The following is a 24687-nucleotide window of genomic DNA, read 5'->3' on the forward strand; positions in this document are numbered from 1 at the left end:
CCTATATCGAGTTAATCTGTGTGATATCAACATGAGTTTTCATTACTGTACTGAGAAATGGAAGGATGATGACACTCACCGGTATGAGGTTTCTGGAAGCAGATCATCAATAACATAACTTGTAACGTTACTAACTGGAATGCTAATGTCGCCAAGGTCAATGTTGTAAGAAGTAATCTCAGACCCATTATTGCACGGTTCTTCCCAGTTTAAAACAAGGCACACAGAGGGTGATATCTGATAGGCATCCATATGCTCATCCTCCAATACAGAGAGGGTACAGACTGCATCAGGTACTGATGCTGGAGTCCTGCAGGTTACTAGATCGCTGTAGGGTCCAGCTCCTGCCTGGTTTATAGCCTGTGGAACAAAATAATGTTTTTAGAGCAACACACATTTCATTTCACAAGGCAATCAAATAAACTTAGACCAATGTACCTTGCAGTCTGCATCACCTTAATAATGCATCACTTAATAATTTATGCCATTTATCTACATGAGAACAATTAGTATCTTTCTCTATTACTCAGGTGTCACTCATATAGTCTGAAGTATCTTTAAAGAATATATATAATTTCCCTGCATAACCATAATCATTTTAATCAAATTTAACAGTAACCAATTCATCAGTAGGAATCTTTTTGTGAGAGAAAATGTCACACATGTATCATGTTGTCAGTTATGACCATTCTTGTCTAACAAATAGGCTACTCTTGTCTTTTAGAACCACAGAATCATAGAAATGCAGGGCTGGAAGGGACCTCGAGAGGTCATCAAGTCAAGCCCTTTGCAATGATGGAGGACCAAGTAAACCTAGACCATCCCTGACAGGTGTCTGTCTACCCTATTCTTAAAAACTGCCAATAGGCTGGTGTTAGACTTGCTGTGGCTTAGGGCCAAAGCCCAAGCCCGAGGACTTCAGCCATTGGTGGCATGGGCTCAGGGTTACAGGCCCCCTGCCTAGGGTGACCAGATGTCCCGATTTTATAGGGACAGTCCCAATTTTTGGGTCTTTTTCTTATATAGGCTCCTATTACCCCCCCACCCCGTCCCAATTTTTCACACTTGCTGTCTGCTCACCCTACCCCAGCCTAGGGCTGAAACCCTTGGGCTATGGCTTTGGCCCCCCCTAACTGGGGTGGTAGGGCGTGAGCTTTGGCTCTGGCCCCCCTGACCATGGCAGTTTCAGGCTTCAGTCCCTGCTCCTGGGCTCATGTAGTCATTTTTGTTGTCAGAAAGGGGTAGTGGTGCAATGAAGTTTGAGAACCTTATTACCCTTTAGGTGCTTACAAACTGATTATTTAATATTTTGTTCCAGTATTTTTAAGATATCAAAGTTAAAGCGGACTGGTCTACAATTCCCCAGGTACTCTTTGTTTCCCTTTTTAAAGGCAGGTACTATATTTGTGCCATTATATTCACCTGTCCTCCATGATCTTTTGAAGATAATTGCTAATGGTTCCGAGATTGCTTCAGCTAGTTCCTGAAGTGCCCTAGAATGAATTTGAAACTGCCGACTTGAATACACCTAACTTATCTAAATATTCTTTAACCCGTTCTTTCCTTATTTCAGCTTGTGTTCCTTCCCCCTTTCTGTTAATATTAATTGTGTTGAATTGTAACCATTAACCTTTTTTAAGATCAGCCCTTCTAAACCTTTGCTATCAAAATCCCCATTACTCTATGGTTACATCTGCAGGGTCAGATGTTCTGTTTACTTAGGTAGATCTCTCTTCGACTTCAGTGTGCATTTGGCCTGCTTAAGAGCTGCTACAGTGGGTCCTAATTTAGAAAGTTAATTTGCAAATTTCATACTAAAATAATTCTCATGAAAATAAAACATTACCTTAGCATGGTCTATGCTTTTTTCTAAGATCACACATATAAACAACAACTAAAGCACACACACAGCTGTTAATTTTTTCCATGAGAAAATAGAGCAACCGCTATATCTAACTCCTTGGCCAAATTCAGTGACACCAGTGGAAATCTGGAACTTCAAAATATGGCCCAATGTTTCTATCTTTGAAGTACCATCCATTAATCATCTGCCTTTGTTATTTCAACATTTCCATTTGTATACTGTATCACTTATACCGTTACAAAATATTCTAGTAAAATTGATAAAAACAGATTAATAAAACTGTGGTACTTCATTACTATGGCAATGAATTAGCTAGGGTTCATATGTATTATTGCGCTCTACTGATTGAAATCAGAACTGTTACGTGTTACAGTGCAAAGAATCCAGACAGGAAATTTGTGATAGCACAGGTCATGAAGGAGTCTTTCTACCAAAAATCTGTGCAGAGGCATAGTCTTTGAACAGATGGCTTTGAGTCTCCATGACAACTCTCACCAAACACCTTGCTTTGTCTATGGTAGAGTGGGGCAAGCAAACCCCACCTTCTCCAACAGAAGAGTAAAGATCTGCAGATTTGGGCTTTGCAGTGTCTTAAGTGGGAGTAACATGGGCAAAGGACCAACAGAAATGTGTTTTCTCCCCTACATTTTGCTGTATCTGAATAATGTTGTTTACTATGCATGGGATAAATAGAAAACTTCATTCTGTTTTTCTATTAGATGTTTTGTTCAGCTGGTGTACTGAAGGAAGAGACGCATTTGTTAGCCTTTAAAAGCCCTTAAAAACAAATCCTGCTCCAGGGACATCTTTTATCTAGTGAAGCGCTCCTATAGCTGCTAAAGCGAGCCTCATTTTGTGGTCTGTCAATGATATTATGTGTCTCGCCTGTAAACCAATGTTTGGCAATCTGTATCTTGCTCCAAGCAATTTGTTTTAGTGGTGCTTATAACTGTTTTATTGGACAACCTCATCAAAGTAATTGATGGGTATTTAATTCTCGTTTGCTTACCAGATGTTTCCTCCTCCTTCCCCCGCCCCCGCTCCCCCAGTAAATGGCACAATGTATCCCTGGGTGGAGGGCATGAGTGTTTTGGGGAATTTTCACTAATGCTACTAATTTTTGTGTGTGTGTGTTTTTTTTTTTTTTTTTTTTAAATTTAACCAAAAGACAAACTGGCCTCCCTCCAGTCATTTATACCTGATTCTCTTCATTATTAGATTTGTATGGATTGAGATAATGATGTGTGTTTGTTAGAAGAAAGAGTAACACGGGTTAGACAAAATTCTTTATATATTAGAGTGAAAAATTAAGTTTTCCTGTTAATGTCTCTAATAGTCACACAGGAAAGAATGGTTTGTATTTTTGCCCTTTATACTTTTATTTATTATTTTAAAACACATATCCAAAGCAAATCTCCATTAATTATTTAACACTTCTCGTTTGCCCGTATCTCATAATTCTACTCTCAACCCTGTTACTGTTTAATGCTCTAATGCATTTTGAAATACACTTTGTAAGACAGATACTACACTCTACAGTACAGTACTACAGTAAGGGCCAGCTTGGCAGGCTGAGGCCCTCTAGAATTCTATTGCATGGATTCCTGGTAGGCTTTAATAATAAAATGTATCTGTGTTATTATATATTTTTCTTATCTTCTGACTATGGATTAAACTGTGCTTGAGGTGTTAAAATCTATGTTAGACATTAATGTGGTGGAACATCTGGTGGATAATTTAAAATAAATGTACACTTCCCATCCAAAAATACCATGCAGTTGGCGTTTTCCATTTTTTAACACTAAAAAAATGTTAGAGTTCCCCATTCACCATGAAACTGGTATCACAGTGTCCTCCAAGCTCAATGAAGTCTAAATGCCAATTTAGAAGACAGAAAACAAAAAGCTTTCCTTCTCGGGCATATGGGATGTGCTTTCTGGCTTCCAGTTCCACTCCTCTCACATAGGTTCTTTCAAATAGTTTCCCAAACTAATGACCATACAAGGTGTAGGTCCTGTGACAATGAAGTCAGAAGAATACAACAGACCATGAGTGAGGATGGGCTGTGGGGCTCTATTTGAGGCTCTTTGGCTTTGAATCAGCTGCTGAAGAATTAGAGAGAATCTTACGGGACACTTGACTTGAAAGAGTTCAAAAAGAAAAGAAAAGGAATGCTTGACTGAGGGCTTGTGGCCTTCGATCAAAGAGATGAACCCTGGGTGGTCCAACCTAAAAGATTTTCCAGGGAAACAGTTTTCCACCCTTTGCCAGCTGGGTTGGTATCTGAATTCTTGGTTGGATTTACTGCCGGTGTTCTGCCTTTGCACATAAATAAACCTTGTGGAGGAGTTCCGGAGCTGTGCAGGCTTGTGTACAGAATTTTGCCTCACTCTTTTTTGCTAAATCTCTTCTATTTTTTTTTCAGGGGACTTGAGAGGAGAAGAATCCAGTTTCATCATAGGATTTATATTTTAATTCGGTTGCTTTTTATTGAAAATAATGGGAGAAGTGTAAATATCAAAGAGAAGAAGATCAATACAGACAAGGTTCAATGATATAAATTCAAGAGATGAGGTGGTGAAGATGGCGAGTATATTATATTGCCAGCTGCAACCTCCCATGTGCATAGGAATCTTATCAGCTACTCAAACGGTTTGCTTAACTTAATAAATGAAACAGATGTTGGAGATTACTATATAAGATACGGGAATCTTTAACATCCATTTGGGAGGTAATGTCGTTTACATACCATTTGCAAGCTTGAGCCAACTCAAAATTTGGGATTTTTTTTTTTTTTAAAGTTTAAAACATGATATTTCTGTTTTAGTGCAAGAGCGTCATACCTGAGCCTGCTGTTTGTCAACAGTATTATTCATTGAAATTAAAGCATGTGATGAACAGGAGCAATTTTCCAAGTCTAAACGTTCTATTAACTCCCTCTGTTCATCAATTTGAGTTGTTTAGAATCTAAATCGTTTGATTATGCAGCTACACAATTGAGGAGAAAGGTATATTTCTTCTGATTGATGAAGTACCTCATTTTAAAGCAATTAATGATGACAATAAAAATCCAGTAGAAGTAAATTGTGCTTACATTTTAGATTATGATCTATACCAAATATAATAAGCTTCTGTACCTGTAATCTACAGCAATAATGTGCTGCTGCTGACAATTCACTAATTTCAAAACAGGTATCTGTGCCATTATACACGAGTTCCAGAGATTCCTCATCTTCTCCCCACTCTAATCTGTATTCAGAGATGTCAGCACCAGAGCATTCAGGACTCTGCAAAACAAATCTTTGTATTTAGTAGTTCAGTTTAAAGCTGGAGGCCTATCATATCACGTTTGACTGGTTAAGGAGAAGAATGCATAAAGAGGAGTTCATAATGAGAAACCACGATCACTGCAAATGGACACATTCTGAATTAATGCCCTAGAATAGGTTACCAAAATGCGGCCAGTTTAACAGAACTGTGCCAACTCTATCTGCTTGAAAGAAACTAAGATCTGGTAGACACTGGGAACTTACATCAGCATAGCTATGTCTCTCAGGCTTGGTCCACACTGGGGCGGGGGAATCGATCTAGGAAACGCAACTTCAGCTACGAGAATAGCGTAGCTGAAGTCGACGTTTCCTAGATCGAACTAAGTTTACTTACTGCGGATCCACGCGGCGCAGGCAAGCTCCCCCGTCAACAGCACTTCCTCCTCTCGGTGAGCAGGAGTTCTGCAGTCGACGGGGGAGCGCTTCTGGGATCGATTTATCGCGTCCAGATGAGACACAATAAATTGATCCCAGAAGATCGATCTCTACCCGCCGAATCAGGCGGGTAATGTGGACCTAGCCTCAGGGGCGTGAGATGTAACTAAGCCTTTCTCACACCAGTGTAGACAGCGGTAAGTTGATGGAAGAATTTTTCCAAGAGCCTAGCTACTGCCTCTTGGGGAGATGGATTACCTACACCGACGGGAGAACATCTCCTGTCAGCGTTGGTAGTGTCTAGACTACACTGAAGTGCTATAGTGGTGCAGCTGCAGCTGTGCCCTTGTAGCGTTTTAAGTGTAGACAAGTCCTAATTCACAGAAGTGAGGACATTTACACAGCAGGCACTGTAGGATTTAATTTCCATCAGGACTTTCACAATAAAAACTTCTCCCCACTCGGCTGACTAGGTAGCAGCACAGCCTTGAACCATACAGAAAAGTTTGCTTCTAGACCGGGATTAGTGGTCTCAATAAACCTGGGGGAGAATCATGCCTAAATGATGTACTCAAGTCATTAAGAAATGAACAATTATATTTCCCAGAAAAATCACACGAACCAGAAACTACTGTTTCCAGTATGGAAAGAGGCCTGCAGCACTAGGTGCCCAGTGAAAGCCAGCCATCAAGCTGATAGGCCAAGTACAGGACAGTAGAATCAGAGAAGCTAACACAGCTAAGGATGAAGGTGAAGTTTAAGTAGTGCAGCCCTTGATGTGACACACACTTCAGTATCACAATATTATAAAAGATGTTTTGCCTTTCATGAGTCCAAGTGAGCAGCAGGCTCTCTTCCTTGGGGACCCTCAGGACAACCTGATTACACACTAGAATCTATATATGTCGGAAAGAGTCCCCAGTTACTGGGGCGGAGGGGGAGGGGAGAAGAGGGGGAAAGATATGAAAAAAACCATGTAACTCACAGAGGAAGTTGATAGAGTTGGGAAATGAACTCACATCTCCTGAGTCCCAAACTAGTGCCTTATTCACAAGATCATCTTTCATCTCTTGTCCTAATGGTTTAATGTGGTTTTGATATGAAACCAGGTGACACCTGACTATTTTGGGAGAGTTGCTTTGACATAGCAAATCTCTCAGAGTTTGTTTGATATCAAGGGACTCTAGCCTCACATAAAATGTAGCTGAATAGTTGACTTCATGATTCCAATTCAGAAGCCAGTCAGTGTATTGGATTCAACATGCTAAAATCCTGGAGAGATCATTCTTTACCGACCTATGACCTATATTGAGATGAAGTGATAGGAGATTCCCCGTGTCTCCATTCTCAAGCCCCTAATAAACCTGGATGACTCAAGATCAGCTCTAAAAAAGAAAAGCAGGGAAGATTATTGTCTGTATGTACAAGAGTATTTTTGAGTGGGCTGAGATTGTGAACTACTCTTGAATTAGCTTTCAAGTACTGATGATCACATTAGTTTAGACAAGCAAGATAGAAATCACACATACAAAGAGTGTTTGTCTTACCTCCCAGCTTACAAGTACACACGTGTCAGACACAAAGGAAAGGAAAGGTGCTTGGCACTGGCCGGGTGGTCCTGCTGCCGTGGTGACTTCTGTAGCTTCAGAATATGGCCCATACTAGGAAGGGGTGGAAAAAAAATATTACACACATGCACGCGCAAAGCGGTTTCATAGGCTATACATAGAAATATCCTTAATGTAACAAATGTTCTTGAAGACAGATTAGGCCTCTAATGTACCCCTTGCCAATGTACAGCTTATCTTGACATGCTTCAGTTCACCTCACTGGTGTGTTTAGAAGTAGCCTTGCTTAATGAGAATATATGGTTTGCCTAAAACACCGTCAGTCCAAAGCTATTTCATGGGAAATGGCTCTCTCTTAGCTTTTATGTCAGTCAGAACAGTTAGCAAATCAGACTTTGATATATACACACAATTAATTAATACATAAGAAAGAAATTGATATCTTATCAATTTGCAGGTACTGTTTATTTTTCAAATACCTAAACTAATTTTGGTAGTTTTCCCCCCCATGATCTGCATTATTTAAAAGCTTTACGTTATTAAGAGCTGAGTAACTGTCAGCAGGGACCCTGCTGTTGAAGCATACAAATCTTTAGAAGCCTAATAGATTTCTTGGGAGCAATCTGATAGCAGATTAAGCAATGCATTAGACTGCTTGTTCCCACTGAGGATACATTTTCAAAATGCTGGGAACAATGCTCTGACAAAAGAAGACAGGGCCCAATCCAACATTGAAGTCAACTGGAATTCTTCTGTTGATTTCAGTGGACATAGGATCAGGCTTTTAATTCCTAATGGGATTAGGTAAGTAGGTTTTACGAGGAATCTGAAAAAAATATACGTACCCTATGTTAAATTAAAGCACATTAAAAACTATTAATGAACAAAACAAGTTTTCCCTACTTGTCCAAAGACCTACTTGAAATTACTCAATCATAGGGTTATCAGATAGCAACTGTGAAAAAATGGGACAAGGGGTGGGGGGGTAATAGGCGCCTATATAAGAAAAAGTCCCCAAAAATGGGACTGTCCCTTTAAAAACGGGACATCTGGTCACCCTACTCAAGTATCATTTGCCTCTATAAAGATAAATATCTTTTCTGCTGTTGTTAAAGATGTGTGGGCCAATATATCTCTTCAGTACGGTTCTAACACACTTTAAATGGTAGACCAGTTTAGCTGAACCTATGTTTAAACAGAAATGCCATTCTCAACTTTGGTTTAAAGGGCCACTCTGGATGGGGCCACTCTGGATGGGGCCCTCTGAGTCTCAATGCACTGCCTTCTCCCTGAGTTTCTCCAACTCTTTCATTTCATTCTCCACTTTTCTCCTTTCCCAGATACCTTCTTTTCTCTCAACTTTTTTCCTTTCCCACATTCCCCTTTCCCTTTCATCTTTCCGCTCACCAGCTATAGCTGAGCTAGTGTATGCACTGCCAGGAGAACTGCTCTCCCATATACATGTTAAGAAGCGTTTTGAGAAAAAAAACAAACAAAAACACCCTCTTCTGGCATCCTTCTTCAGACACTGCTGTTCATGCTGCACAGAACATTAAACCTTACCCCTCCATCATTCAAAGCTCTCACTCTGAACCGATATGTTGTTCCAGGAAGAAGGTTGCTGACCGTGCACTCTAGATCAGGGCCATGATACACCTCAGAAATAACCTCTTCTGCTTCTGTCATTTCCACACTGTACTCTGAGACTTGACAACCACTTTCTGACATAGGGACATCTAGAAAGAATCAGTATAATTTATTTATTGTTGATATAAAGTCACAGGTGTACATGATGATTATCATACATTGATTCACCTTGTACCACAAATACGTACCACCTCTAATGATATTGCCTCTTTGATAAGTGTTCCACACCCAGACATATGTAAGTGGGATCACTCACGTGCATCAAGCTATTCATGTCTTAAACTATTTTTAAATAAAAATGCACCTAATATTTTCAATGTGTTCTGGCTCCGTATAAATTATTGTGTGAAATTCTGAGTGAAACAGAACGTTGTGGCTAGGACCGCAGTGAAATAAAATGGATTTCAAGTGATGTGATATTTTTGTAATGAAAGGCCAATGGTCAGAAACTGTTACAGGCCCTGATCGTATAGTACTGACATAGGCATAACTCCCCATTGACTTCAGTGGGAGCAGACTGCAGTATCAGACCCAAAGGAAAAAATAAAGACAACTAATTTCCAAGAGCCTGATACAAAGCACACTGAAGTCAATGAAAAGTCTCTCACTGACTTAACTGGACTTTGAATCATGACCTAAAATGTATTGTTTCATCTACTGCAATTTGACACAAACCAAGTAATAAAAATCAGAATGCGAAATCTTAGATGTATTTTAATTTTATAGCAACTTAGTCTTTAGATCTTGAGAGTTAATTTATTCTTTAAATGGTGGCTGAAGTTTTGGTCCAGATAAATAGTTTCAAACCAGGTTTCTGCCTGAAAACTAGAATGGCTGCAAGGACTAATCACTTACCCCACTGTAGCTGAACTTCTTTGTGTTTTGGTTTTCCCAACATTCTTGGTGGCCGACAGTGACCCGGTGCAACACTAAGCGTACGGACGGGTAAACTTTCAGAACACTGGAAAAGAATATAACCTAAGATTAGTAATTCTGCTGAAAACACATCTACGAACCGGGAACAACGATGTGAGTCATGATCTTCACAACAAAGACATTTCTAAAAAAATACTATTTTGCCAGACAAAAAAGAAACAGTAAGAGAAAATGTAGGCTCAGAGACTATCAAGTGGTTAGTTAATATTTCACTAATATGAGCATTGACACATTTTTATTAGCATCATTCATATACTGTTTTCACTAGTATTCGTGAATATTTTAGTAAAGGATTTTTTACTTTTTTACTGTATTTCCCATGACTCAAGAATACTGTGTACAAATGAACTCTCAAGAATACCAGGTTCTAAAAGGCTCTTTAATAGAGCAGAGGAAGGCATAAGAAGAACCAATAATTGGAAGCTGAAGTTAGACAAATTCAAATGAGAAATCAGGCTTTTTTTTTTTTTCTTCAACTGATGGTGATTAACTGTTGCAACAAACTATCAAGTGAAGAGGTGCATTTTCCCTCTCTTGATGTCTTCAAATCAAGACTGGATGTCTTTCTGAAAGATATACTTTAGCCTAATACAACTTATGCTTTAGTCAAGCATAAAAGAGAGTAATTGTGGGAACAATTAATGGCCTGTGATATACAGAAGGACAGATTAGATGATCTAATAGACCCTTCTGGCCTTAAAATTAAAATATGATTTTTTCATGGTAGGACAATGTCAGTAACAGCCGCGAGAACTTCTTTTTGATAACATTCAGTTCAAAAATGTTATTTTCCTTTTCGCCCTACACTTCCCATGGTTGATCCCTGAAAAAGCACTTCTTCTTAGGTATACTATGCACCCCGATGGTGTCCTCAAACCTAAGGGCAATACTTTTAAAAGTGCCTTGGGAGCCTAAGTTCCAGTGGGAGCCTATGGCACAACAGCTACTAAGGTTTGGATCCTTCATATGCATCCTTGAGGAGAGTCAGTTGCATTCACTAGTTTGTGCAGCCCTCTACTGTAGTAACAATATTACCTCAAGCTTTCAAATACTTAACCAGATGCTTAACTTTATGCAAGTGAGTAAACCCATTGAAGTCAAAGGGAGTTTTCAGTAAGTAAAGTCTGCAGGATCAGGATCTTTGTTAGCGTTATGATGTAGAGAAATAAACACAGTGCAATAGTACACTACATTCCAGAGCATCTGAGTCCACGTGGATCCAGTCAGTCACAAACACACATGCAAGATCCAAACAGCAGCCAGTCAAACTGAGAAATCCAGAATGCTTTTCATTTATACTTTTGCTAAATATATTTAATAAAACAATAAACTGAAATAGGGAGATGCCTGAACACAATGGCAAACTATAAACAACTACACAGAAAGCATAAAAATATAATAGCTGTATGTACAAATTACTGGGTGAAATTATATGGCCCGTGTTATGCAGGAGGCCAGAGTAGATTATCATAAAGGCCCTTTCTGGCCTTAATAATATATGAATATTTAGGATTTTTTCAATATGAAGTAGAACTAGGGTTACCATATGTCTGGCTTTTGGGTCTTTAAATAGCCGTCTGGGGGGAAATCCCGGACATTTTTAGCTTTTTACAAATTCCCCCCAGACGGCTATTTAAAGACCCAGAAGTGGCTGACAGGGCAGCCACGCTGGGGGGAACCGCGGCAAGCCGGCGCCGCCACTCACTTTTCCTCCCTAGGCCCTGGGGCAGCGCGCAGCTGAGAGCTCCTGGCGCTGCGGTGTCAGCCCACGGGGCCTCCCGCCCAGCCGGCAGAAGCCTGCAGAGCGCAGCCCTGCCCCTGCCCCGGCACACAGAGAGGCAGTGAGGAGGTCTCGCTCCCCTGCGTGCTGCAGCAGGGCGGGGCTTGTAGACTCTGGCAGAGAGACCCCCGCCCCTGCCCCCCTCCCCTCGACCCGACCCTAGGAAGGAGCCAGAGGGACTGGGAGGGACCTGCCTGCTGGATGCTTCCTGGGAGCCGCTCCAGGTAAGCACTGCTGGGCTCACCTGGCCCCCTGGCAGGTCCCTCTGGGGGGGCTCCCCTCAGACCCACTGCCCTCAACCCCCACCCTGACCATGTTCCCTCAGCCTCCCCCGCAGTGTCCCCCCACCATCAATCCACTGCCCTCAGCCCCCACCCTGACCCTGTTCCCTCAGCCTCCCCCGCAGTCTCTCCCCTTCCCCCATCATCTCACCCGACCCACTGCCCTCAGCCCCCACCCTGACCCTGTTCCCTCAGCCTCTCCCCTGTGTCCCCTACCCTCAATCCACTGCCCTCAGCCCCCGACCCTGTTCCCTCTCCCCCCACCCCCCGATCATCTCACCCTGCATGGATGTGGAAATCTATCCCGGATTCCAGGCTGTCGTTAGCCCCTTGGGCAAAAGATTTGCAGCCTTTGCTCAGACCCAAACATTTTCACTTAAAATTTTTTTTTTATATATATATACCCAAACCCATCCTGACACCCATCTGCTCTGTCCAGATTTGCTGTTATCCCTGTTGAGGCCAAAGTGGTTTGAAAAATTAAAAATCCATGACACCATTATGTTGCTTCCCCCTGTGTTGCTCGTTAATCTGATGGACCTGCCGATAATGAATAATGATGAACCCTGGGAGCAATGTGTCAGGCAGACAGTTTGTCAAGTAGGAAAGTGAATGCTGAAGCCCTCAAAAAATGCAGAGGCTTTTCTTAACCTGAGAACTGAAAAAAAGCCAGATACCCTGCATGGGTTTGAAGTGACAAGAGCCTAGCAGCTGACCAGAGTAGCATCAGGTTTGAAGTGACGAGGAGGGTCTGTGTCATGAAGTCTGCATTTCCACTGAGGACTCTTCCATCACCAGGGTAGCGCTGGTGCAGGTCTGCCGCCCGGCACAGCAATGCTGAGAGGTGCCAGTGTAGACCCGACCCACTGCCCTAAGCTCCCACCCTGATCCTGTTCCCTCAGCCTCCCCCGCAGTCCCCCCTGTACCTCCCATCCCAAACCCACTGCCCTCAGTCCCTGCCCCCGTTCCAACTGCCTCCCCCACAGTCTCCCTGCTACCCCCAACCCACTGCCCTCAGCCTTGCCCTACCCCAAATCTCTTCTTCAGCCTCCCGTCGTCCCACCCCTATCGCTCCCACTGCTGTCCCACCCCCTCAACTTCCCCCCATTCCAGTCCTGCTCCCCTCTGTCTCATCCCCTCCAAACCCTGTCCCTCTCCCCAACCCCACGACCCTCCCCCGCCCCACTCTACACAGCTCTCTCTACCCTGTCCCATTCATGCTCCCCTCAGCCCTACCCTATTCTATCCCCCTCAGCCCCCCCCAGTCCCAGTCCTCTCCCCCTCAGTTCCTCCACCCTGCATCCCCTGGTCCATCCCCACACACCAACCGACTCCCTCGACCTCCCTCCCCCCAATCCCACTGCCTGGACCCACCCTCCTCCCACTCAGGACATGCATGAAAGAAGCAATGGGCTTAAATTGTAGCTAGGGAGAATTAGGTTAGACATTAGGAAAAAACTTCCTAACTATAAAGTAGTTAAGCACTGGACAAATTACCTAGAGAGGTTATGGAATAGCAGTCATTGGAGTTTTTTAAGAGGTTAGACAAACACCTGTCAAGGATGGTCTAGTTGTTATTACTCAGTCCTGCCTCAGTGCAGGGGTTTGACTAGATGACCTGTTGATGTCCCTTCCAGTCCTACATTTCTGTGATTCACACTGAATTGCCTTGTGCCACTGTCTAGTAGTAGTGGCATACAGTTCTCTGACATGCAGGTTTATAAAACTGTAGTTAATATACAGTTTAGAGCATAGCAATTTTAAAGCTCTGCATGTTCAGACCAACTGACTTGAAAATTGTGATCTTGTATTCAAAACTATTAAGATGTGGGCTGAAATAAAATCAGCATAAATTGCTCAACAATATCAATGGAACCAGCATTGCGCTGCTATATATTGTAAAACATTACAGTGAAATCTTGCAAGTATTACATAGCAAGCTGCCTTGCCCAAGTGGTAACTAAGCACAACATCTTCCTGTTTCAACATTCTTAACTTGTATCCCTCCTAGAAGTTGTTTTTTTTCCAAAGACTGAATGCTGCTAAGTTATGAGTTTTAGCAGGTTTTTTTTCTTTTAAACCACAGCACTGAATGTTATTCTAAAATTGTTTTCCAAATATTCTTAAACTCCCAGTTTATCCCCCGCTGATGTTCATTGTGAAAAGTATTGCAGGTCTAATAATAATATCTGGCACTTTTGTAATTCACTGTCCAACATGTGTTTTGTGCCCTCCTCTGGTGGATTTTTAGAGGATAACTATATAGCTACCAGCTAAGGGAGTTATATCTTGAAATCAAGTAGTAGAAGCTCATGCTTTTAAGTCTGGATGGCTCGAGTTCAATCTTTGGTGACTAGCTATGATGGAGGTTGCTACACTTATAATCCCTTTAACCAGAAGTTCTGAATATGCTTTGTTGTAAGCAGAGCTAGCCTATAGTTAAGCAACCGAAAATTTAGAATGGGAAGTGCTGAAATGTTGGGAAGCTGTAAACGACCGGACTCACCCCTGCGGTGCCTCCTGCTGGTCGTCCAGGGAATTAGCTCACCAGCCTCTGGAGCGCCCTCTGCAGGCTGGTGATCCGCCTTGTCCTCTGCACTGGCTCCCGTGTCCCTCCCAGGACCCCGGTGCCCCTATTACTGGGATGCTGCCCCCCGGCAGTACCCCACAGATCTGGGTCTCCCCTCCCTGGGGAACCTCCACCCACTATCCCCACCTTGCCTCAGCACTAGGCCACTGCCATTCACCAACTAGCCCCCGCTCCCTGGGGCAGACTGCAGTATAGGCCACGCATCATTGGCAAGGGGGGTTTGGACCTGCTGCCTTGGACTAGCCTTGGGCTGCCCTCTGCAACCCCCAGTACTCCTTGGCCTAGTACTAGGCCGCAACCTGGGGCTTTCCAGGCTGGAGCTCCCCAGCTCCGCTCCACTCAGGTACGTTATCTCTAGCTTGCTACAGCCAGGCCCTTCTTTTTCTGCACTCAGAGAGAGACTCTTAAGCTCCTGGCTCCCAGCCTCTTTATACAGGCCATCTGGGCTCTGATTAGGGTGTGGCCCAGCTGCAGCCACTTCCCCAATCAGCCAGGGTTTTACCTTGCCCCACCCCAGCCCTCTGCAGGGCTTTTCCAACCCCTCAGGGCAGGAGCGGGTGTCCACCTCGCTACACAAGCCTTATAATTTTGCCAATCTGGAATGAACATCCCATCTGAGGGATGGGGGCGGGGAGAGAGGAGAGTGAGACAGGACCAGGAAAGTGGGACAAGGAATCCAGAGCAGTAGTGGGGGGCAGTTGAAATCAGATGAGGAGCTGGGGCAGGTTAGACAGCAATAGGATAGACATAGACTGGAGGGGACGGGGAAGAAGGGTCTTTGACTACTAGAGAACACTCCGTTCTCCGAACATTTGATTCGCGGGAAGCAGGGGAGGGGGAGGAGCAGGGGGGTGGAGTGTTCAGGGGAGGGGGTGGAGTCAGGGTGGGGACTTTGGGGAAGGGGCGTAGTTGGAGCAGGGCCGGGGGCGGGGCCCGGGACCCCTTGGAGTGTCCTCTTTTTCCAGGACTGCAATATGGTAACCCTAGAAGAACCTCGTTAATTTGCAAAACTACAAGGCCCAGATTTTGCATGCCCAAAGATAGCAGCACCTTTCAAAATGAAGTAACTTACACAGGGGCATTAATGGAAATCAGTGACGTTTTTACTGTATCAATAATACTACAATTTTAGCCAAGTACATCTATTATTTAAAGCAGAAATACTAGCAAACTAAATGTAAAAACTAAGCAAAACTAAAATGTAGAGCTAGGTGAAGCTCTGGAAAATACAAAAATGATAGTTCTCCGTGTTAAACTATTCTTACCTGACTGTGTCCACCAGTGCTGATACAGCATGCCCGGAGTTTATACAAAGTGCCTGGTTTCAAGTGAGTACAGGTATATTCTGTAGCAGATCCACTATACGCCACTTCCCACTGATTTGCTGTAAAATTAAATGAATTCATTCAAGTTTGCTTTTGAAAACAACGCACACTCTCTCTCTTTCTCTGTACATGGCTACTATTCCTCAGGGGAGTTATAGACGAGAAAGGAAATCTTTAACAGGATTTTATACAAATACTTGAATCCTTTTTTTGTGAAAATAAAATGTTCAGACACTATTAATGACTATATTATTATTTCTTAAAGAAATCTTTTAAAAAGAAAACTAACTATAGTCCTGGAACCTTAAATTCCACTGTCCTACAGAAAGGGACAGGGACACGTAAAAACATGAACAACTCCAAAACAAACTAAAACAACCTAGGTACTCAGTGTCAGCATAATCCAACCTACAGTCCAGGACAAGTGGCACTTTAAGGCTGCAGATCAGCAACTGTGGCTGGCTCTTACATGGGATGCAAAGAGGAGCAAGGGCCACTTGCTTCTTCCTTCATATCTTCCCCTCAGCACTTATGTAAGGAGCAGCCACACTCTGGTCCTACTTAAAGATCACTTTATTTTCCATTAAAAAGGGGCCACAGTCAAAGTACTCCAGTCACTGGATTGTGGGGTAGCCTCCGATAAGTCACTTTACCTCTGTTGTCTAGTTTTCCTGTCAATAAAATTGGTATAATACCACCTACTTCACATAGATGTTTGCAGTGCTTAAAATGGTCTGAGAAAAGTGTGTGTGTGGGGGGGGAAGGGGGATCCTATCACAATCTGGGAGCAGCAGCTTTAGTAAGACAGTTGTTAATGTGCATCCTTCAGCAACCCGGCTTGATTTTTACCTTGTTTTCCAGGTCTGCAACCCCTTGCACCTGCCTGCACCCCACATCCCGCCCACTTTAAGTGGTGGGTGCTTAATTCATTAAGGTTTGAAGTCTTAGGAAAATACAATGTAATAATAATGATATTATATTAGTAGTAATAATATTCTACAAATTGATAACATTTTAACCAGACACAAATGGCACACGCATAACTTAGATAGCCTAGGAATCCATGATAATTAACGATAGCAAACGTTAAACAGTTTAATAACATTTTAACTCAGGCCGTGTCTACACTAGGAACACTTTACTGGTACAGGAATACCAGTATGCTATACCAGCAAAGTGCTCCCAGCATGGAAGTAGCTATACTGGCAAAGCTGTGTTTGTACTGGTATAGTGAAACCAGGCCCCACGAGTAAAACAAGCTTTACTGGTAAAAGCACAGCTCTTTGCCTGTATTATTGCGTCTACATTAGGGATGTCTGCTGCCACACCTGTGTCAGTCAGAGATCACACCTCTTTGCACCTCTGACTGACATAGCCAAGCAGGCAGAAGTCTATAGTGCAGATATAGCCTAGGCCAGAGATTTTTTTTTTCAATTTACGTTTTAATGTAAAAGTTGGTTTTATATTTAATGTTTGATAAAATTAATAAAGGGTACAGAACAGATGCCAGACTAAACTGTTTATCTAATAATACCATCTATGATATTTGATACAATTGTTTCTTGTATTATTATTACATTATTAATTTAAAAAATATTAATAGCTGAAAAAGCCAGGTTTTTTAACTGTAGAACACGTATAGCCACAATGTATTGGAATAGATAGATTCTTGTCAAATTTACCTTCAGAATTTCCTTCAGAAATCTCCAATAGGTATTTTAGGATTTCTGAACCACCATTATCTTGTGGAGGATCTGAAAAATGAGCAACACCTTTATTAATAAATTAGATTTGAAAAATGGAATCTACAAGAAAATAAAGAATACAGGGACAGATTTCGATCCTACAAAAATCACACATATATCTAATAAGGAAAGCACTTGTCAGATGTACTAATTACAGCATAAAGACCTAATGCTGTATAGTGCAAAGGGCTCTCTGGTCAGCACCTTGCAGATTTTATTCTAATGAACTATCCGTACTGTAACAGATTCATTAGGGCACAAATAACCCAAAACAGGGTTGATGGAGGATATTTACTGCAAATAGCTGCTCTCTGACTGAATCAACAAGACTAAAGCTGATGATAAAAATAATTAGATGCTGACAAATGGGGCATTCATAATTCTAAAGATGATGATTTTAGGATCCACTCTTAATCTACAGATCATTTCCAGACAACTTGAAATCTTAGAATACACTGTTGATTTGTTAACCATACCGCATACACCTCTACCCCGCTATAATGTGACGTGATATAACACGGGTTCGCATATAGCGCGGTAGCAGCAGGGCTCTGGCGGCGCTTTAAAGGGTCCGGGGCTCCGGCTGCTGCGGGGAGCCCTGGGCCCTTTAAATCACCGCTGGAGCCCTGCTGTTGCTACCCTGATATAACGGCGTTTCACCTATAACGCAGTAGGGATTTTTGGCTCCCCACGACCGCATTATATTGGGGTACAGGTGTACTTTGACTCAAACATTCTGCTCTTGCTACTTGAGTGGAATCAGGAACTTTAATAGGTTATTGGAATGTATTTTTAATGTTTACGCAAAGCTGTGATTCCAGAGTGTCTGGTTTTCAAAACTGATGTCTGGAATCCTTTATCATCATCATCATTGGCTGCTCATAAACATGTTACATAGTCACCTCACGGAAGACATGGTTCCTGTCTCAAAGAGCTTACATTCTATGTGCAACATGACATACCCACAAAGGATCATGAACAGACAAATTGAGGTGTGGGGGAAGTTGGGAGGGAGAACAATGGTGACATTAAGAAGACTGCTGAGGCGTGGATGTGCTTAGGCTGTTGCATTACATTATTTGTTTAACCTTTCTTGTCCATTTCACTTCTCATAGGCAAGACAGCAGAAGTAAGTTTTTAGGAGGGATCTGATGTAAGAAGCTTGGTAGGCAGGAAAGCACTAAGGGAGCACGGAAGAAGACAAAGAGATATTTGTGAGGGGTATCGAGACTAACATCATTGGTAGAGCAGATAGGTTGGGATGTGGGCAGGATATACATGATACAGGACCTTGAAAGCAAGGACAGGAAGCCTGAACTTGACATACAGTACAATGGAGAATCAGTGAATTGTCTCAAAGGATTGTGTGTGTGTGAGAGTTGGGGGGAGACAAGATAGCTGAACCACTGTACTTTCACTTTATAAATGCCTTTACAAATATTTTTGAGCTCTCTGATTATGAAAAAGTCATAGCTTTTCACCATAGGCTCAGGCATCTCTCAGAATGATCAAATGCTTATCTAACTTTCTGAACAGATTCTTCTCTGGGCTAAGAAGCAGCATGCGAAATCTGAGCCTAATGTGCCATTCGCATCGGTTTTGTTTACACTTAATTTATGTTATGCCATGAGAAAATTGTGTTACAGCAAACTGAATGGGTTAGCTTACCCCATTTAACGCCGAAGCCATGAGATGTTATTGACCCTTTAATAACAGGTCTGGTAGGAGGTCCCGGCCTGTCTGGGCTTGTTGTACAGACCAAAATTTCACTTGGACAACTCTTTCCTTCCACATTAGAAGCAATCAGCTGAAACAAAAACACAACTGATGTAACTATTCAGTTCTCTTTTCTGGCAGTTTTGCATGAATTAATCTAATATAGTCCATACAAATATTGATTATTAAAATAGACAGGACTATCAAGTCACAGCAAATTGTGTATGATTCTAACAATAGGTAATTGATCATAAAATTGTTTCATTAGTAAGTACCATCTGAGTTTTTCTCTGGCCCCACCAGTACTTTGTTGCAGTAAATTAAGATAAGAAAATTCTTAATGTCTTTTTTTAAAGCAAGTGTCACATGGCCATCCATTGTTATTTATCCACAGAGAAGGTAAATAATGGTCGTTTCAGAATGTATTACTGTTATTTGTACAGTATTACCATAGTGCTTAGGAGCCCAAGTTATGGACCAGGACCCCATGTTAGGGTGACCAGATGTCCCAATTTTATAGGGACAGTCCCGATATTTGGGGCTTTTTCTTATATAGGCTCCTATTACCCCCCAGCCCCGTCCCGATTTTTCACACTTGCTATCTGTGTGCTGTACAAACAAAGAACACAGAGCAACAAAACATGAGGAGAGTTACAGGCACACCTAACATATGCTAATCTGCACTTATTGAAGCACAAAAGATGCATCTGAAGTATATGCTCTATAGGCCAAATATTGAAGTCTTTACTCAGGAAAAACTCCGAGTGATGTCAGTGGGAATTTTGCTAGACTGAGTAAAGACTTCAGGATTCGGCTCTAAATATGTTGCACAGGAATTGAATATTGAATCAACTATTACAAATACTAATTATAAATACAAACTAGCAAGTTTTTCTACCTGGGAGCCTCAGCTAATCCCCTGGTAACTCCCCTTTCAATCATCTCTTCCATCAAAGGCCTCAAATTACAAAGATCCTGTCTGCTGAGGGTAAAAAGTTGGATGGGTCTCCCTCCATAGCCAGTTAATGTTACTCCCTGCAGTCAGATGGCAAAGAGGGAGCGTGTGTGTTACTAGAAACCAATATAAGTTCTTGGAACAACTAGACTTGAAACCCACAGGAGGAGAGGATATTTTTGATTTAGCTCTAAGTGGAGCACAGGATTTGGTCCAAGAGGTAGATATAGCTGAACTACTTGGTAATACAGTAACTCCTCACTTAAGTCATCCCGCTTAATGTTGTTTCATTGTTACGTTGCTGATCAATTAGAGAACATGCTCATTTAAAGTTGTGCAATGCTCCCTAATACCGTTGTTTGGCAGCTGCCTGCTTTGTTCACTGCTTGCAGAAAGAGCAGCCCGTGAGAACTAGCTGGTGGGGGCTTGGAACCAGGGTGGACCAGAAGCCCCCCATCAGTTCCCCTAAGTTCCCTGTGAGGCAGCCGCCCAGCAAGCTATCAATTGCCGGGCAGTTCAGCTGTCCCTCCCCCCACTGCCGTGCGCTGCTCCTGCCTCTGCCTTGGAGCTCCGAAGCCTCCTGCTTGCTGTGCAATGGGGGGAAAAGAGGGGTGCTAATGTCAGGGTGTCCCCCTCACTCCTGTACCTCATCTCCACAGAGCGGGGGAAGGGGGGGAACGACATGACAAGGCTCAGGATGGAGGGAGCTTGCTGGCAGCAGCTGCTATCTCAACTTGCTGATCTATTTAAAAAGGCAGTGTACTTAGAGTAGGATCAGCGTACTTAAAGAGGCAATGCGCATGTCTCTCTCTCACATGGTGTGTCTCTCTGTCTCTCTCTGCTATGCGGTCTCCCCTCCCTCCATTCGTGCTGCCTTGTAGAGTGTGAGGCTACATTAACAACGTGTTAACCCTTGAGGGCTCAGCCAAGTGCTAGTTCATCATTTAGCAGTAAGGCATTCCCTGGAAATATCCCACCCTCTGACTTCATCACCTCAACCAAGTTTCACAATCATCACTTCTGTGTACAGTATTAAATTGTTTGTTTAAAACTTAGACTGTGTGTGTATGTGTGTATATATAAAATATAGTCTTTTGTCTGGCGAAAAAAATTTCCCTGGAACCTAACTCCCCTATTTATATTAATTCTTATGGGGAAATTAGATTCACTTAACATTGTTTTGTTTAAAGTAGCATTTTTCAGGAACATAACTGCAACGTTAAGTGAAGAGTTACTGTAGTGACCATAATATAATACAATTTAACAGCCTTGTGGGGAGGAAAACACCAAAGAAGCCCATCACAACAGCATTTAACTTCAGAAAGGGGAACTACACAAAAATAAGGAAGCTAGTTACTGGAAATTAAAAGGTGCAGTTCCAAAAGTGAAATGCTGCAAGCTACATGGAAACTATTTAAAAACACTAGAGAGCCTCAAACTAAATGTATACCCCAAATTAAAAAACATAGTAAGAAGACCAAAAAGGGGCCATCACTGCTAAATAACCGAATAAAACAGACAGCTAGAGGCAAAAAGGCATCCTTTAAAAACTGGAAGTCAAATGCTACCAAGAAAAATAGAAAGGAGCATAAACTCTGGAAAGTCGAGTATAAAAGTACAATTAGGCAGACCAAAAAAGTATTTGAAGAGCAACTAGCCAAAGATGCAAAAACTAACAGCAACATTTTTTTTAAGTACATCAGAAGCAGGAAGACTGCTAAACAATCACTGGGGCTGCTGGATGACAGAGGTACTAAAGGAGCACTCAAGGACGATAAGGCCATAGCGGAGAAACTAAATGATTCTTTGCATTGGTCTTCATTGCAGAGGATGTGAGGGAGATTCCCAAACCTGAGCCATTCTTTTTAGGTGACAAATCTGAGGAAGTTGAGGTACCATGAGAGGACATTTTGAAACAAATTGATAAATTAAACAGTAATAAGTTCCCAGGACCAGATGGTATTTACCCAAGAGTTCTGATGGAACTCAGATGCGAAATTGCAGAACTACTAACTGTGATGTGTAACCTATCATTTAAATCAGCTTCTGTACCAGATGACTGGAGGATAGCTAATGTGACGCCAATTTTTTAAAAAAAGGGTCCAGAGGTGATCCTGGCAATTACAGGCCAGTAAGCCTAACTTAAGTACCAGGCAAATTGGTTGAAACAACAGTAAAGAACAGAATTATGAGACACACAGATGAACACAATTTGTTGGGGAAGAGTCAACATGGTTTTTGTAAAGGGAAATCATGCCTCACCAATCTATTAGAATTCTTTGAGGGGGTCAACAAATATGTGGACAAGGGTGATCCAGTGGATATAGTGTACTTAGACTTTCAGAAAGCCTTTGACTAGATCCTTCACCAAAGGTTCTTAGGCAAAATAGCTTCATCTTTGACCCACTGACATTGTAGTGCATGTTCTTGAGATGAAAGAAATTTTACCCTCTTGAGTTTACAATATTCATACAAAAATTAAACAAAGCTGTTTTCAGATATTTACTCTGTAAAATAATGGTTATGTGCTGGAAGCCCAGTGAATATGAACTTTAGAGGTAATAGCCTCTTTCCACACAATATGTAGTACTTGCAATAAAAAGTGCATGGAGTGATGCCACCTTGTGGAGAAATGATAAATTTACAGGCATGGGCTTTTCAAAGGCCTGACAGCCTGGACTGTTATGTTAGCAAGCAGATATTTAGCACTCCTCTTGCATAAAATCAGACATAGTAATCTTGGGCATTTTTATTAGTAAATAACACTCAGCACCTGTATTGTGCTTGACATCTTCAAAGTTCTGTATTAATGAGAAAGACTTCTGAATTTTGTTATAAGTTAAAAGATAGATTTTTATGAGTTATAAAAACGTATCTTAGCTAGCGCTATCACTAGAAGAAGAAAACATAGGACATTAAATATAAACTTGCTTGACAATCAGAAATTCACATGTAATAGATGGGAAAGTTTCATTTGCCATATGTTGGGTGAACCTGTCTCCCTGAGTGCTGGGAATGTCCCTGTTTTCAGGGCCTGTTTCAGTGTTTCATCTGTTTTCCAAGAACAGTGTTTCTCTGTCCCGGTTTCTGTAACCAGTGCAGACTGGCCACCTGAGGGAGTTACACCACAAGGACCACTGGAGCCCTAAGTCATGCTGTTACATGTTGGCACCTTGTCCTCCCAGGATGCCTTCCAGCAGCACCCCTGCTGCACAAGCCCTTAACCTAGCACCTCCTCCATGTGCAGAGAGTGAAATCTACAGGCCAAGCCCTTCACGATTACACTCTGTGGAACAAAGGACTGTATCCTCCTCAAAAAGTCTAAGAAATTAACATGTTCTGATGTAAAACATTTTAACTATAACATTATCATCATTGGAAAAGAGGCCTGTCAAAGGAGGAGAGATTTTTTCCACACCTATGAGGTTTTAATCAGAGGAAGGATTTGTGTTTGATAGCTCAGTTTTTCAGTGTTATGGGGTTCTCGTCGTGCAGATCTTTTCAAAATGTGCTGCAACAGAAAAAGGAAAGAAACAAACAAACTTACCCTAAATTTGTATTGTGTGCTTCTTCTGAGATTTTTCACAGTACAGGTTAGCTCTTCTCCAGTGTACTTTGGGTGAAACACGCTATCCTAAAATTTTAATCAAGAACAAACCAAGTTTCTATATATTATCATCAGCATGTATAGATGACATTTGTATCATACAACACAGCTACAATTCATCGTGTCAGTACTGATTCCAAAAGTTTCTCTTTTTCTGTAATCTACCATTGTCATGGTAATTATTTTCTAAAAAGGTGGAGTGACTAATTGAGCTGAATCATGTGCCATTTTTCTATAATGTAAGAAAGCAATTTAGTTAACAGTTTAATAGAAACGCAAGTGACGGTCTATTCCAGAAAGCAAGTATCGTACATAGACGTAGGCAGAATGTGGCAGACTGAATTGTTTTAAGGATGAATTACTCCAAATCCTATGACTTTTTCCTTGTGGATTTCTAAGTGGGATTCTGCACGACTCTGCATTACAGACTTGTACCTGACTTTGCTAAGTCTATGAGGTCTCCGTTCTGGTGCGAAGCAGAACGTTATCATCTTAGTGTGTGACTCAGGCGTAAACAGCCAGGTAAGTCATACAGCTCAATCTTGCAAAATGTTGAGCACTCCGCGAGATGTGGAGTGCCCCCTATCTCCACCTGACTACAATCAGAGTTGAAGGCATTTAGCACTTCACAGGAGGGCTCAGGTCTTTTCAGGATCACACCCTTACTCAATGATAAACTGTTTATAGTGAGTCACCAATGTAACAGAAAGCCGTTTTTTCAAACAGACTGGGAACACAGAATTTATTTGGATAAAGAAAGGTTGAAAGAAAAAGAGGAGCTTCTCGTTTTGGTGATGCACCCCAGGAAATATCCCCTAAATTCAGACACTGGCCCTTTTTTTTTTTTTTTTTTAATACAAAGCATTCTCCTAAACTCATCCTTCATTTGAGGAGACTTCAGTGAGATCTTGTACAGTAACTATGTAAATATCAGAACAGAAATGTTCTCAATAATACAGGGCATAGTCT

The 24687-nt window shown here is 41.9% G+C and overlaps 1 protein-coding gene across 5 annotated transcripts in view; it reads right to left on the reverse strand.

Moving 5' to 3' along the window:
* FNDC3B (fibronectin type III domain containing 3B) overlaps positions 1 to 24687 on the reverse strand; it is a 369204-nt gene that overhangs the window by 54783 nt on the left and 289734 nt on the right. For 4 of the 5 annotated variants that reach the window (XM_005299260.5, XM_065557752.1, XM_065557751.1 and 1 more), the window contains exons 14-22: positions 23659 to 23745; positions 19109 to 19247; positions 17378 to 17449; positions 15636 to 15754; positions 9639 to 9744; positions 8700 to 8872; positions 7116 to 7229; positions 5002 to 5151; positions 80 to 360 (exon numbers count right to left, since the gene is read on the reverse strand). In XM_005299260.5, coding sequence (XP_005299317.2) covers positions 80 to 360; positions 5002 to 5151; positions 7116 to 7229; positions 8700 to 8872; positions 9639 to 9744; positions 15636 to 15754; positions 17378 to 17449; positions 19109 to 19247; positions 23659 to 23745 — 1241 coding nt within the window. The remainder of the gene's footprint in view (positions 1 to 79; positions 361 to 5001; positions 5152 to 7115; positions 7230 to 8699; positions 8873 to 9638; positions 9745 to 15635; positions 15755 to 17377; positions 17450 to 19108; positions 19248 to 23658; positions 23746 to 24687) is intronic. The other variant, XM_042853768.2, reaches the window with a different exon arrangement.

The sequence above is a fragment of the Chrysemys picta genome, chromosome 9 (assembly GCF_011386835.1).
Source record: "Chrysemys picta bellii isolate R12L10 chromosome 9, ASM1138683v2, whole genome shotgun sequence".
In the NCBI taxonomy this organism is placed as follows: Eukaryota; Metazoa; Chordata; order Testudines; family Emydidae; genus Chrysemys; species Chrysemys picta.